The sequence below is a fragment of the Dryobates pubescens genome, chromosome 39, assembly GCF_014839835.1.
Source record: "Dryobates pubescens isolate bDryPub1 chromosome 39, bDryPub1.pri, whole genome shotgun sequence".
Taxonomy (NCBI): domain Eukaryota; kingdom Metazoa; phylum Chordata; class Aves; order Piciformes; family Picidae; genus Dryobates; species Dryobates pubescens.
In genome coordinates, this window is record NC_071650.1 from 676,522 (window position 1) to 692,932 (window position 16,411).

General features: G+C 48.6%; 1 protein-coding gene across 2 annotated transcripts in view; it reads left to right on the forward strand.

Annotated features, from left to right (window-relative positions):
* WDPCP (WD repeat containing planar cell polarity effector) overlaps positions 1-16,411 on the forward strand; it is a 114,827-nt gene that overhangs the window by 20,664 nt on the left and 77,752 nt on the right. For both annotated transcript variants that reach the window (XM_054177264.1, XM_054177265.1), the window contains exons 7-8: positions 4,365-4,556; positions 13,722-14,331. In XM_054177264.1, coding sequence (XP_054033239.1) covers positions 4,365-4,556; positions 13,722-14,331 — 802 coding nt within the window. The remainder of the gene's footprint in view (positions 1-4,364; positions 4,557-13,721; positions 14,332-16,411) is intronic.

The window sequence follows — 16,411 nt, forward strand, 5'->3', positions numbered from 1 at the left end:
CTTCCCTTTTGGGTGTGCACAGCAGTCACTGAAAGGTGGTCTAGAGACAGCTGAGCTGGCTTTAATTAGCCAGCTTGGATTTCAGTACATCCAGCTCATCCCAATCACAGAATGGGTTGGGTTGGAAGGGACCTTAAAGATCATCCAGTTCCACCCCCCTGCCATGGGCAGGAACATCTCCTACTAGACCAGGTTGCTCAAGGCCCCATCCAGCCTGGCCTTGAACACCTCCAGGGGTGGGGCCTCCACAGCTTCTCTGGGTAAGCTGTGCCCGTGCCTCACCAGCCTCTTCGGAAGAATGTCTTCCCAACTCCTATCTAAATCTGCTTTCTTCCAGGTCAAGGCTATTACCTCTTGTCCTGTCCCTACACGAATTCCACCAAGTCTTGGATGGATGGGGCTGTGTAGACATAACCTCTATCACCCATAAGCTCCTTGGCATCAAGGCAGCAGCTGACATGAGGTGAAAGTGCTTGGCGCTACAGCGCTACGAAAAAATAATCAGCCAGAGGCAATTAACTTTGAACAGGCAGAGTGGGAACGGCGCTGCAGCCAATCTGCTGCAAGAATGAGGAAGAGCCAACCTCTTGCCCAAGATGGAGTGAGCAAAAGAGAGGGTTTGCATGTGTTTCAGGCTGGAGAAGCACTAAGGCAAACAATCTGCTAGCAAACTTTCTCCCCTCCACAGTCCCGCTAAGATTTTCTTCCGCACACGCAGAAGTTTGCGTCTGCAAGACAAGCTGTGGAAGGCTGTGGCTAATTTAAGTTTTGCCACAGCACCTTTTAACTTGCTGGGCAGAAATGCTTTCTGCTAGGATGAATATCTCATCCATTTTCCAGGCTGTTTCAGTTCAGGGCCTCCTTTCAGCAGTGCCTTGTGTTTGCGAGATTGATCCAAGCTCTGTAAGGTGGATTTGAGACAGTTCACTGTTCAGCAGGAACCGAGCCGCCACGTCTCTTCCTTGGAAATGATGTCTGCTCATGCCTGGCCCCTGCTGCTTGCTAAGGCTCTGCTTTACCAGCAGCTGTGGTGTGCTTTTAATAGCACTGAACTATAATGAAGAAGCTGTGGTGAGCTGAGGACTTGCCTTCCTCATTTAATTTTGAGAGGCATAGCACCTTACTTAATTTGTTTAGAGAATAGATTTCCATTCTGAGAACTGCTGGGTATGTTTTGGACCCAGTGCTTATGGCATCTCTTATTTGGGCAAGAAGGAAAGCCTAATCCAAGGAAAACTCTCTCTGCCCTAGGAAACCAGAAATATCTGCTGCTCTCCTTAATAGGGTTGTTATGTTCAGTCCTTTGTGGAGGCAGCTGAGCTTCTAGAAACGCCTCCACGTTCAGTGTTAACTTTGCTTTCTCTTGAAATCAGTGGGAATCACTGTGGATTATTTCTTTGCCAGCCAACAAAAAAATAAAAAGGCATTTGCATTTTTTAATTGAATGTTCTTTTGTGTGAGGCTTCCCAGTTAGGCAGCTAAATATAATTTTTATTATCTTCAAAACTGCACCAGTGTGAGCCAGCAGAAATTATTATTCACTGCTGCAATGACACTGCATCAGCTCTCTGCGCTGAGTTAGGGTTCTTCATGGCTGGTTTTGGTCAAGTGTAGAAAAACCAGAAGACCTGGACCTGGTGGAGCAGAGGATGGCCATGAAAATGATCAGGGGTTGGAGCACCTCTGCTATGGGAGCTGGGGGTGTTCAGCCTGGAGAAGAGGAGGCTCCAGTGGGACCTTAGAGCAGCCTTCCACTGCCTGAAGGGGGCTACAGGAAGGCTGCAGAGGGACTGTTCTCAAAGGCCTGTGGTGACAGGACCAGGGGCAATGGTTTCAAACTAGAGCAGAGCAGATTGAGATTGGATGTGAGGAACAAGTTCTGCACCAGAAGGCTGCTGGAACACTGCAACAGGTTACCCAGGGAAGTGGTTGAGGCCTCATCCCTGGAGATACTCAAGGTGAGGCTGGACAGGGCTCTGAGCAACCTGCTCTAGTGGAGGATGATCCTGCTGACTGCAGAGGTTTTGGACTGTATGACCTTTGGAGGTCCCTTTCAACCCAGACCATTCTGTGATTCTATGATCAGACACAGGCAATATTAATGCCACTGCCAGCAGTAACGAAAGAAGCCAAACACTCTCCTCCGCTGCAAATGTACAAACTTGTAACAATGCACACTTCAGAATAAAAAAACACTTCCTTGATGCTGATTTGTTTTCCAAGAGAAATGAAATTGGAAGGTAGCTTGCACTGGTGTGGAACTGTCATAGGATTAAAACACAGAGCTAAGATCCAGGATATTTGGCTGCCGCCCTCATTTCTGCCTCTGCCTTTTGGCGTAGCCTGGAGAAATGCGCACAGCCCCCGTGGCCTTTGATTCCCACTCCTGAAATGAGGCAGGGGCTTGTTTACAGTCCAGAGTAATGCAACTAAATTGCTATCCTGTGAGCATCCTCATTTCTTTGCTACCTGGAGAGAAGCAGCTTCACGGTGCTCAGTGTCCATCTGCATGGTGGGCAAATTTGGCAGGGAATTGTCAGGGACAGCCTGGGTGCTGTAAACATGTCAGCCATGCTTTCCTCCTGCAGCTGGACACTCACCCCAGTGCTGGGGGTTTTAATATATTACAAACCTGAATGGAAGAATTCCTTTTTCTGGCTTCTTTCCTACATGGTACCACCTTGGATCTTATTTCCACTTTGGAAAAGCAAAGGAACATTACAGTCTGGAAGCTCCGCGCAGGATAAACCCAACTCTTACCTTTTGCCTTCTCTCAGTAGCACTAGCCCAGGTTTGAGTGTGCCAGGACAGACAGGTTTACAAAAGATGTGTGGCTGATATTCCATGTGAAATGATGAACAGTTAACACTGCCACGCAGGGCATTCATGGCTTTTCATCCTAATGAAGTAATAATAGCACCAAGTTAACTATTTATATGGAGTTTAAATGCCAGTAGCAGCTACCTGGCGACTTCCCTGTCTGTTTTCTCTTTACACCTCAAGAGTGTTTTAACAAGTAAAAGGTGGGTTATTCTGAAAATATTGACCTTGGGTGAGTTTTTTCCATCTGGGTTTTTCAATCCATTTCAATTTACTGAAGGAGGAGACGGTAGAAGGAGTTAAATGTTTACCATGAGAGAACAACATTGGTAATTACTTTGATTTCAGCTCCTTTTGATGTGTATTCAGGGGATGAAGAGGTCAATAATATTATGACCATGCAAATAGAAAAGGGTTCTTTTTGACCATATAAAAACCAGCAGAGGATTATTAAAGCATTAACCTTATTTTTAATGGCCTTGGTTGAGTGGTGAGATCACAATTTGGATGAGCCTGATTATTTACTAAATACAATACATAAATGAAGCGGGTTCTTAACACCCATTGCACTCTGGCATTATCGCATTACTGCCAGCCTTTGTTGCCTTGCAGACAGGAATATGAAAGCAATCTGTCATGTAGTGAGACTGGCTCCAGAAGCATTTCTCTGATAAGAAGACCCCCTGCCCTTTGCTAGTGTCTGGTCCAGTAGGCTTAGCCATGCGCTTAATCCCCAGAAAGTGGTTCGATTATTGCTGACCAGCAATGGCAAGATAGTTTGGGTTGGGTTTTTTTTTTTCCCTTAGCTATCAACCTTCCATTAATTCCTTAAGCAGAAATGCGGTGCAATCTATATTTCCTTGGCATATGTCACCCAGATGGTGCACTGCTCATGTTTTCAAATCACCCTGCTCCCAAAATAAGGGAGTTTGAATAATAAATTCCACAAATCCTCTGTGAGAAAGAGGCACAATTCTCAGGAGCTGCATAAACTTTACGCATGATGCTGTGGCTCAGCTACATTATGCAGAGGGAGTGAATATTCTCCTGCAGAGCAGGGGGTTGTAGCTGGCTGCCTTGCTTCAGAGAGGTGGGGGAAAGAAAGAGAGATGTTTGTTCAAACGCTGTAGAATATGTTTAATATTTGATGATGTCTTAAACGCCAGCCCCAGCTCCCCCTCGGCTCTGCAGAACTTGTCATTTAATATGGCTAAGCTTAAATCCTGTCTGTAGGTCGATGCTGTCAAGCAACCATGACTGTACATTTTGGTATTGATTGGAGTCATTGCAGTAAATTCCTTCTTAACTCACATTCCTTTCCTTGCCAATCCCCTCCCCACAGATCAAAGTGTGAGCAGGGCTTTCTCTGGCCGAGTCGATGCTTCTCACGTCGCAGCCAGCCCGCGTGAATGGCTGTGTGTGCAGACCTCTCTGGCTGTGTGCACCTCTCCTTCATGTACCCAAAGCAAATGCTCCCCACTTGCTCTTACTCTGCTGTTTCATGACCTCAAGTATTTCCTGCCTTTTTTTTTCTCTTCCATCAGGTTTCATACACTGATATACTTGGACCAGAAGCTAGAAGGGTGAAACGTCGCCTGACGATAAACTGTACGCAAGACATGGTCATTTGCTGGTGGTCAGCAGCTACTGATGGAGCATGGCCTTGGTCTCCTATTTCCTGTGAGAGGGACAGAGCCAACCTCTTTCTTTTAGGCTGTGCACATGGCAAATTGGAGGTAATGTGCTGGGCTCTGTTGTTGTGGGATCTGTTCAGATTTGCTAAAGAAATAACTATTCAGCTTAAGAGGGATCTGAAGAACAGATGTGCTAACAAATCATCAGAAAGGAAGAGGAGCAATTCTCATCTCATAAGCAAAGGGTTGTTGTTTGGTGAAGAAAGCACCTTGCTGGGTATGTTTGCTGTCTTCCTCCCAAAAGCAGTTTGAGAGATGGAGCAAGAGAGTTAGGTCATCGAAGTGGAACAGCTTTGGAGCTGCCGAAGCTGAAAATGAAAGTGTGAGAGCACCACTGGCAAACTCCGAGTTGGAAACTGGAGCTGCCTTGTGCTTGTCTAATGCCATGATTTTCAATGGTTAGCTGATGTCAGCAGTGTTCACTGGTGGGCATTTGACATCTGTTCGAAGTGGTTTAAGTGTTTTAAGGACTGGAGCACCTCTCCTATGAGGACAGGCTGAGAGAGCTGAGGTTGTTCAGTCTGGAGAAAAGAAGGCTCTGAGGAGACCTTACTGTGGCCAATATCTGAAGGGGGCTACAAGAAAGCTGGGGAGGGACTTTTTAGTGTGTCAGATAGTGACAGAACTTGGGGGAATGGATTCAAGCTAGAGGAGGGGAAATTTAGATCAGGAAGTTGTTCTTCCCCATGAGGGTGGTGAGACACTGGAACAGGTTGCCCAGGGAGGTAGTGGAAGCCTCATCCCTTTTTAAGGTTTTTAAGGCCAGGCTGGATGTGGCTGTGAGCAGCCTGATGTAGTGTGAGGTGTCCCTGCCCATGGCAGGGGGGTTGGAACTGGGTGCCCCTTGGGGCTCCCTTCCAACTCTGACAATTCTGTGTCTGCGGTTTGTTACAACATTTTAGCTGCACCCAGCGGCTGCTTCAACTGCTGCTGTTTAGGATTGATGGCATTGGGGGAACCAATTTCTTCCCTAAAGAAAAAGTCCAAATTCATCTGCAGGTGGAAGTGGAATACATGAATTATGACAAGACTACAAGCTGACCCTTTACCTGGCACTTTGCTTAGCTTCCCTTTTTAGGCAGATGCTTCCATTTTGCCTCTTTCATTTGTAGCTCCTCTGCTCAAGAAGGCTTGTATCCAGTTTCTTCTCTTAAGTGAAAAACTCTAAAAAATAAGCTATTTGGGCTTCCTCTGAAAAGAGCTGGAGCCTGAGATCAAAATGTAAAAGGTGCTCTGGACTAACCTCTTGTGGAGATGCTCCTGTGTTAGCTTAAACCACTACTAATATGGGGTAAAAAGGCAGTGAGGGTGGGAGAAGAGCACAAAGGGAGGATCAGCTGTGGAGTAGCTGTTGTGGAGTAGCAGAATGTTTCCCTTGGGGAAAAGCCCCAGGTAAAGCTCTGGAATAAGCTGCTCTTACAAACAACATCCTGCTCTCTCTAATTAGGGGAGGTGAACACATCTGGGTGTCTTGCAAGTGTTCCTTTGCTAAGTAATACTCACTCCTGAAAGTGAGTAATGTTCCTTTCAGGGACTTGGTGTCTTCTCTGGGGATATTCTCTAAAGCAAAAGAGAGAAGGTGGTTGAGACAGTTTTCCTTTCTGATTTGGGTCATTAGTCACTGCAGAATTTCAGTTTAAATCACCTTGAGTTCTGCCTGTAGTTGTTTTGGTTTGACCTCTCTCCACCTAGCAGTCATCCTTGAGTGATGTTCTGCCCGATACACACCTGCAGTTCTGAGTTCCCCCTGCAGCTATGCCCAGTCACACAGAAAAATGACTCTGGTAGCTAAAACCTGTGTCTGCTCTTTACAAGCTTTCTCCACCTGCTCCCTGTGCCACTCTGATATTCTGATACTCCATCCTGCTAATCCTGGTCCAGGTTTTATTTCCTTCCATCACTTCCCTATGCCCTGGTTCTGACAGCAACGTTCCCATGCCTTTTGTTTCTTCCCATGGCCTCCAGAAATCTCCTCAGTGCCAACCTAGCAGTTTGCCATCTCATGCTTTCTGAGGTGCTTTGTAGAGACTCATTTCAGACTCAGTTGAAAGCTTTCATTTTATCATATTATGCTTGGCCTTTTTCATTCTCAGCTCTTCACCTGGAATATCTTGCCCTGTGTTTGTCAGTGGAACACCAAGCAGAATGCCAGGGCTCTGGGAAGCGTGGCCAGCTGGAGGTAACAAACTGCCTCTCTGGGTGTCAGTCCTTCTGCTCGCCCTGATTGCCTCTGGGGTGCTCAGGGATTTGCTGCATGAGGCTCAGGACCCTGCCTGAGTGCGTTGCTTATGCACCAGCACATGTAACACACGGTGCTCTTCTGTTTGGTTTCTTGCCTGGTTTCTCCAGTGCTCCTCGTGGGCAGTGATTAAATTCCATTTCATGGATGGGAAACATCAGAACCCAGCAGCTCCAGAAGTAGCAGCAACCCCCAGCCTGCAACAGACTGAGGCACATTTTTTCCCCTGCAGAGTCTTGTAAGGGAACTTTAACACTTTGGACTTCTGAGGGTCATTTGATAGCTCAAGCATGAGCAGCATTGTTAGTGTTCCTAGACAGCTTCTAAAGAGCGACTCTGAGCCAGGCACCACAAAAACACAGAGCTTTTGTGAGCAGGCTTATGTGCCCCCCTTTGCCTCTGCTGCCTTACCATCTGTAGAGTCATGGAATCCTAGAATTACTAAGGTTGGAAAAGACCTTTAAGATCATGCAATCCAACCATAACCCAACTACCATGACCACTCAACCATACCCCAAAGCACCACATCTACAGCTTCTTGAACACCTCCAGGGATGGTGACTCCACCACCTCCCTGGGCAGCCTGTGCCAATCCCTGGCCAGTCTCGCAGCAAAGGAATTTTCTCTCATGTCCAACCTGACCCTCCCCTGGTGCAACCTGAGGCCATTTCCTGACAGCCTGTCACTGGCCCTTCTGCAGTGGGCTGATTGGTGTTGCACATGCAGTGTGTGTGGGGGGTGTCATTCTGTGCTTAGGCAGCCCTTCAGCTTCCCAGGGGCAGTGAATTTTACCCTTTAAATACACTTTCCATTTGAGTGGAGTCGTGCTGTGTGGCTTTATCTTTTAACATTTGCTCCTGCTAAGGCTAAAGGCAGGCATGATTCCTCTAAAACCCCGAATAACTTTTTCCTCCTTGCAAATCTTGACTTGTTTGGCTCCATTTCTTTTTTCCCCCTTGGAGCTCAGTGTTTAACTTGCTGAACGCTGTAAGATTTGATGAGGAGCTGTCCCCCAAAGACATAAAAGTGCTTTTCTGTCTGACCCAGGACTTTGGTGTGCGTTTGTGTACATGCAAGCAGGTTGCTGCAGGAGTGTTTTGTCTGCCGAAGCTTTGCCTGCTGTCTCGCGGGCAGTGAACTCATCGCTTCTCCAATTAACCGATCTCATTCCCTGGGGTTTGTTTGTGCCTTCGTTGTTACGGACCTCGGCCGGCTGGACAGAGGGGTGGAGTCCAACGGGATGGCATTCAACAAGTCCCAGTGCCAGGGGCTGCACTTTGGCCACAGCAACCCCATGCAGAGCTACAGGCTGGGGTCAGAGTGGCTGGAGAGCTCCCAGACAGAGAGGGACCTGGGGGTGCTGACTGACAGCTGCCTAAACATGAGCCAGCAGTGTGCCCAGGTGGCCAAGAAGCATCCTGGCCTGCATTAGGAAGAGTGTGTCCGGCAGGAGCAGGGAAGTCATTGTGCTCCTGTACTCTTCATTGGTTAGGCTGCACCTTGAGTCCTGTGTCCAGGTCTGGGCCCCTCAGTTTCAGAAGGACATTGAGACACTTAAAAGTGTCCAGAGAAGGGCAACGAGGCTGGGGAGAGGCCTTGAGCACAGCCCTATGAGGAGGGGCTGAGGGAGCTGGGATTGTTTAGCCTGGAGAAGAGGAGGCTCAGGGGTGACCTCATTGCTCTCTACAACTACCTGAAAGGTGGTTGTAGCCAGGTGGGGGTTGGTCTCTTCTCCCAGGCAACCAGCACCAGAACAAGAGGACAGGGGAAGTAAGCCCCTGTGCCAGGGGAAGTTTAGGCTGGAGGTGAGGAGAAAGTTCTTCACTGAGAGAGTCGTTAGCCATTGGAATGTGCTGCCCAGGGAGGTGGTGGAGTCCCCATCCCTGGAGGTGTTCAAGAGGGGATTGGATGTGGCACTTGGTGCCATGGTCTAGTCATGAGGTCTGTGGTGACAGGTTGGACTGGATGATCTTTGAGGTCTCTTCCAACCTTTGTGATACTGTGATACTGTGTTACCAGCGATCAGGGATGTTGTCTGAGTTGTCTCCCTGTGGAGATGATGCTGGTGTTTTGATTTCAAAACCAGCAGAGGAATCTTCCAGAAATCATTTCAGACCATTTGCTGTGAATAAATAGGATCTGAGGGGAAGTCATGCTCGGATTAAATGCTTTGAGAGAAAGCCGTGTGAAGATCAACTTGGACTTCATTCTGCAAACAGAAATGAGCAGGAGGTGCTGCTGCCAGGGCCGAGTTCCTGTGGCACTCTGCACTTCCCTTCGCCCTGCTGGTTTTCACGCCGGTTATTGTTAGTGCAGATCACCCAAAATCAGGCCTCAATCTCGTGGAGAAAAATAATTTGCCTGAGAGAGCACATCATTTTCCTTTCTCCCAAGAGAGAATGTTTCATCGTTATTGCTTCCACATTGTGCCTCAAAGCTCGTGAAACAAGAACAGCAGATCTTCCTCGGGCAGGCTGTCCTGCGGTGACTGCGGCACGCCGGCCAGCGTCCACGCTCTGTGAGCGAATAGCTGAAATACCTCTCACAGCAAAGAATGCGAAACCCTGGATGTCACAGGGAGTGCTAAAAGTTCAGTGAATGCTATGGGATAAAGGTGATGGTGATGATGATGATGCATTTTGAAAGAAGAGAAGACCAGATTTTGGCTGAAGAGCAGATCGCACGTGGGGCTCTGAGCACAGCAGCCAAACCGGTGCCCTGGAGCCGCAGTCTGCCATTATTGTTTCAGATATGCTTAAGAAAAGGCTTGGGGGAGGGTTGGGTTGGGTTGGTTCCCAACTTCACAGGGCTGTTTGTAAAGCTCTCTGGCTCTGGCATGCACTGCACTTCCCACTCCACGTTGCTGATGAAGGTGTTGCTGTGATTTGGAGCTTCCCCGTGTGAAATTAAACAAGCAGCTTTTTAACGGCCGGAACAGAAATCAAACCTTTCTCTCATCTGCCAGCCACACAATGCAGACACAGCAAGCTGCTTGCTCTCCTGCTTTTGTTTTCTTTTCCCTTTTTTTCTTTTTTTTTTTTTTTTTTAATCTGCCTGGTAAGCCAATTTTCTGCATAAGAACTACTGGTTACAACTCCCAAGTTGTTTTGATACATGGACTTTATCCTTTCCTAGCACTCTTATGCAAAATACTTCAGTTTTAAGTGTTCAAAGGATCTGCACTGAGGAGGGTGATGCTGCCCACCCCAGCTCAGTGCTGCTCTTTCCTTCCAACTTGAAATAAAAGGAAGTCTTTTAACCAGCATCATGCAGGTTCCTTGCTTACAAAGCAGAACAGATTCACAGTCGCAGAATCAGAGAATGGTCTGGCTTGGGAGGGATCTCCAAAGCTCATCCAGTCCAACCCCTCTGCAGTCAGCAGGGACATCCTCCACTAGATCCAGGTTGCCCAGAGCCCTATCCAGCCTCACCCTGAACACTCCAGGGATGGGACTGTGCCAGTCTGAGGAGAGAAGTTCCCCTTGTTTTCAGCCACAATCTGAGCAGAGCCTGCCTGGAAAGGTTGCCTTGAAGCCTCATTTGTTTGAACACGGTGTCAAAGCTGCTTCTCTGAAATGCAGCTAACAGCCTCTCTCTCCTTACAAGAACTTTTCCCTGCTTTAAAACCCAGTTATATGCAGCACCCAGCCCTGCCCTAGGCTTCAAGGGTTTCCTCTCACAATGTTGTTAAACTAGTGAGCTTCTCATCTCAAGGCCTTCCAAAACCCAAGTTTTTACTTGCTTAGCAAGTCAGAGTAGTGAGCAATGTTTTGTCCCACAAGACAACAAAATCAGGAGCTGGACTGGGTTTGCTTGCCACCTTTCAGGCACTCAGGTGGCAACATTTCACAGAATCACAGAATTAACCAGGCTGGAAAAGACCTTCGACATCACCAAGCCCAGCCTATCACCCAACACCCTCTAACCAGCAACGCCACGGCACTGAGTGCCCCATCCAGTCTTTTCTTAAACACCTCCAGGGATGGTGATTCCACCACCTCCCTGGGCAGCCCATTCCAATGGCCAATCTCTCTTTCTGGGAAGAATTTCTTCCTAACATCCAGCCCAAACCTCCCCTGGTACAGCTTGAGACTGTGTCCTCTCCTTCTGTCACAGGTTGCCTGGGAGCAGAGACCAACCCCCACCTGGCTCCAGCCTCCTTTCAGGTAGTTGTAGAGAGCAATAAGGTTTCCCCTGAACCTCCTCTTCTCCAGGCTGAACACCCCCAGCTCCCTCAGCCTCTCATCACAGAGCTGTTCTCCAGACCCCTCCCCAACCCTGTGGCCCTTCTCTGGACACCTTCCAGCACCTTGACATCTCTCTTGAACTGAGGGGCTCAGAACTGGACACAGGACTCAAGGTGTGGCCTAACCAGTGCTGAATACAGGGCAGGATGACTTCCCTGCGCCTGATGTAGGCCAGGATGCCATGGGCTTTCTTGGCCACCTGGGCACACTGCTGGCTCATGTTCCTTTGCTGTGTCTGTTTCCCCTGCTGGTCCCCAGCAGTCAGCCCTATGCAGCTGTACAATCCACATGTTTCTCATGTTTTTCTTTTCTGTTGTGCTACCCTTCAGGGCCAGTGCCTGTTCAGAGTTTGACAGTCTGCTCAGTCTTTTGTTCCTCACACTTTTGGTAATCATGGTAAACTCCAGGACTTTCTTGTGTCTTACGAGGAGGTGTTCAGAGAGGGGCACTGGGTTTGGATGAAAATATGTAGATGAATAATGCAGGGCATTGAAACCTGCCACAGGAAGACAGAAATCTGAGTCCCAGAGGGCCTCAAGGCTCATTTCACTGAAGTTATGGAAGCTTTGAAGACTTGCTTGGGCAAGATTTCTATTTCACATATTTGAAAGGCAGCTAACCTGGGTCTCTGCTCAGGCTCTGAGGGGAAACTGCAGAACAATAACACTTCACCTTGTCTGTTTTGGGGCTTAGAGCACCCTCTGGTCACAGCAATCCTTTGTCCACTGTAACCTCCTTTACAGATTTCCTTGCTGTGCAACTCAACACACCCTCCAAAGCTGCACATTTCAGCAGTTCCAGCATCTGCATGGTAGCCACTGGACATAAATGCCTAGCTGCAGAGGCTGAGTCACTGCTGAGGGGATGGTGGAGGTGAGGAAAATGTTTTGCAGGCTCTATAAGTAATTTGCTGTTGTATTTCCTCTCTGTGGTTTGTACTTCCACTGCTCACTGCTCTGGTGGAATTCCTTCACCTCTTTGTCACAGGTAGGTTGCACTGGCTTCTGGATTAGACACTTCTGCATTAAGGGGCTCTCTGCATGTCCCTAACTACTCCTCTTAGAGGAGCAGCTTAAGATTTTTTGTGTTAACTGGCAACTGATTTGCAGCCACAGAATTGCAGCAATCTTTTTTCTTTTCTTTCATTTGAATGAGAAACCCTTTTGCTGACAAAATAAGTAAACTGTCAGAACAAAACATCCTCATCAGTCTGATCAACAGCCCAAAGAACTCCTTTGTGAATTCATCAGCTGCTTCTGAAGTGATGAGTGGTAGGCCAAAACACCAAAATTAAAATCTTCATTTCACAGAATCCTTTGCAGGATAAAAAGCTGAATTATGTCTTCAGTTGCTCTTGTGATCTGTGGAAGCCAAATTGAAGCTGCTTTAACATTATGCCACCTTTTCTGTTTTCAGCCTGACACAGCCAGTTTCCTCCCTCACCCTCTCTCTGCCTTTTAATCACCTTGGTTTCCCCTTTCCATGTCAATGGCACTTGCATACCACCTGGAGTCAAAAGAAGGGGCTTCCAAAATCAAGTGGCAGGTCAGCAGCTGTAGTTCCTAGCCTGAAGAATGCTGTGGATGTACCTGAGGGTGGGGTTTGGCTCCATTTGACATTTTCTTTTCACTCTTTAGTTCTGCATGAACAAACAGCAGCGAGTTTCTGACTGACTCCCACTGCTCTCATTCCTCCAGAGACATTGGGTTTCTCTTTCAGAGAAACAGCTTCACATAAACTGGTCTGGAGCTGATTTCCAGCTGGTATTTCTCCCACAGCTTCCTGCTCAAGTCTTGTACAACACCTCTCACCCAGGGCAGGAATCTTCACTGGTCTCCTCTGTTGCCTCCACCACTTTCGGGTACTTCCCAGTTTCCACACTACAAATTCTTGCCCTTTGCCGGCTGCTGTCTTTGTATGGTGCTCTGCCCCTGTGCTCTTCTTCCAGTCCATTCAGACTTCAAGTACCCCTAAATGCTTCCCCTTTTCTACTCTCACAGATCCATTTTTCCTGCATCTGAAGCCCTTTGGCATCAAAGAACATCTCTCACCTACCCCTTTGGCAGTGTGTTCTAACCTGCCACAGTTTCTGCCCCTGCGGCGTAGGATTCTCTGTTACCACAGCCAAGGACAGATGACAGAAGTCCTCTCTCTGTCATGCTCAGAGTAACCTACTGTCCATTTTTCTAGGAACTTGGGATTTTCCCTCACCTGCTTGTGAACAATCACTTACTCTTTTGGATTGGTCATGGAATCACAGAATGGTTTGAGTTGGAAGGGACCTAAAAGCTCATCCAGTTCCAACCCCCTGCCATGGGCAGGGACACCTCCCACCAGCCCAGCTTGCTCAAGGCCTCATCCAGCCTGGCCTTGAACACCCCCAGGGAGGAGGCAGCCACAGCCTCCCTGAGCAACCTGTGCCAGTGTCTCCCCACCTTCACTGTCAAGAATTTCTGCTGCTCATCTCTCCTCACTGTTAGTACCATCCCCTTTTATCTTCTCTTCTGCTAACCTATTGCATAGCCTGGACAAAAAACCAATATGGCTCAGAGCATAGTGCAGGACTTTTAAATGGAACCAGACAAATGGATTTTAGAAGTCCATGTCAAAAAGGTGTTTGTTTCAGCTTACTGAGCCATGAGAAATCCTTTGCCACTTTTTTGCTCCTCAGTCAGGCTACATGGTTAGATTTCACCAGCAGCACCTCTGGATGTGTTTCAGGTGCTGAGTTACGTCCGCACGGAGTGGGACCCCCTGGCTGTTGGCTTCAGCAGGAGCCAGCCTCAGCAGGTGTACACTGTGGAGTGCTCCCTCTCTGCAGACAAGGAGCCCATGGCTGACATCTGCCTCTACAAGTGCCTCAGGAACAAACTGCAGTGTGTGGCAGTCACCAGGATACCGCTGCCAGCCAAGGCCATCAGCTGCTGCAGAGATGTTACAGAGGACAAAGTGGTCCTGGGCTGTGCGGATTCCTCACTAGTCCTCTACGAAGCTTACAACCAAGTGACTCTGTTGGCCCGAGCAGAGCTGCTGCCTGCTTCCATCGCCTGCCACCCTTCTGGAGCTGTGCTGGTGGTGGGCAGCTCTCAGGGGGAGCTGCAGCTGTTTGACACTGCGCTGTCCCCACTTAAAATTCAGCTCCTGGCACAAGAATATTCCCCCGAGGCCACTCTGCAGTTCAGCAAGCACTTTGATGTGCCTAGCAGCCTCATCCAGATCCAGTGGGCTGCTCCTCAGGTTCCACCTGCCAGCACTGATGGCACAGATGTTCATGATCTGCTGTTGGTTAGATTTGACAAAGGACCCTTGGGAGTGCTTCACTTCAAACTTGGTAAGTTACTGAACACCTCTACCAAACCTGAGCTCTCAAGGGGGCACAGCACCACCGAGTCACACCATGGCAGGGCTTGGAAAGACCTCTGCAGATCACCTAGTCCAACTACCCTGCTGAAGCAAGGTCACCTAGAGTGGGTTGCCCAGGCACATGTGCAGGTAGGTTTGGAAAGTCCCCAGAGAAGGACTCTCTGGCAGCCTGCTCCAGGGCTTCAGCACCCTCACACCAAAGAATTTTTTCCTTAAGTTCAAGTGGCACCTCCTGGGTTCCAGTCTGTGTCCATTGCCCCTTTTCCTGTCCCTGGGCAGCACTGAAAGAGCCCAGCTCCATCCTGTTGCCCCCAGAATCACAGAATTAACCAGGTTGGAAAAGACCTTCAAGTCCAACCTATCACCCAACACCATCTAATCAACTAAACCATGGCACCAAGTGCCTCATCCAGTCTTATTTTAAACACTTCCAGGGATGGTGACTCCACCACCTCCCTGGGCACCGCATTCCAATGGCAAATCACTCTTTCTGTTAAGAATTTCTTCCTAATATCCAGCCTAAACTGCAAAACTGCTTTAGAATCATTGGGGTTGGAAGAGACCTCAAGGATCACCCGGTCCCAACCCCCTGCCATGGGCAGGGACACCTCACACTAGATCAGCTTGGTCACAGCCACATCCAGTCTGGCCTTAAAAACCTTCAGAGATCAGGCTTCTGGCACCTCCCTGGGCAACCTGTGCCAGTGTCTCACCACCCTCATGGTGAAGAATTTCTTCCTAACATCCAATCTGAATCTACCCATTTCTAGTTTTGTTCCATTTCCCCCCACCCCCAGCCTAGCCTGACACCCTAAAAGTCTCTCACCCAACCCATTTTCCCCCCTTTTTCCCCTCAAATCCCACAGCACCTGGGCTCTGTTGGAGTCTCCTCCCACCCCAGGTGTGGTCACTTTGCCTTCCCCACCCACTCCCCTATTTAATCCCCACCAAGAAAGGCAGAAACCCCAAGCTGAGCCCATCTGGGCTGAGGGATCCTCCTCTCATCGCTGGTGAGTGCCCATGGTGCACACTGGGTGATGGTGGTGGTGACAACAAAGGCCGGGGGGCCTGCTGGCCCCCCGGTTAGGTAGGGCAATGCTTGATGACTCCTCCAGTATCATCCATGGGTGCTGGCTGGGCCTCCTCACTGGGACTGAGCTCCTCTGGGTGGTATCTTGGCTGTTTGATGGTCTTGCCCCTGGTTTTGGGATGGGTGCACAAAGGGTGGTGGAGCTGGAGCAGGAGCTGTTTAGTCAGATGATATTATGCTAATAACACTAATTTTTACCTGGAGGCCCCTTGAGTCTGCTCTCATCATTCAATAAATCTCTGCTTTTGTGCCTCATTTACAGACCACTTCTTTTCAGAAATAAGGAAGGAAAGGAGGGGGGGGGGGGAAAAAGCAATAAAGCATGCCTGGAAAATGCATTCACCTATCAATCAGCTCTGAACAGGAAGCCTTCAGGAAGAGGGGCAGGTTGGGAAGTGAGGATCACAAGACACATTTCATACAGAACAGAGAGGAAAAGACTGCATCTTCTCCAGTGTGGTTATGTTTCATGGTGGTAAATGCAGGGGAAAAGTTCAAGCTGGCTTGGAAATCTCACACTTCTCTACAGAAAGAATCACATTGTGAGAAATGAGTACTGAATACAGAATTAACCAGGTTGGAAAAGACCTTTTGAGATCATCAAGTCCAACCTATCACCCAACACCATCTAATCAACTAAACCATGGCACTAAGTGCCTCATCCAGTCTCTTTTGAAACACTTCCACCGCCTCCCTGGGCAGCACATTCCAATGGCCAATCTCTTTCTGGGAAGAATTTCCCCCTAACATCCAGCCTAAACCTCCCCTGGCTCAGCTTGAGACTGTGTTGGAGATGAAGTTTCCTTGCTGTGCCCTGGGTAGGGAGCAGACCTCCCTGTGGGATGAGTTGGGATGACATGTAGGTCCCTCAGTACCCCCCAGGAGAGAGTCCCCAACAACTATAACCCTTCTCCTTTTCTTTGTGGAGCCGGTCATTATAGCTGGTGGGGACTGCTTG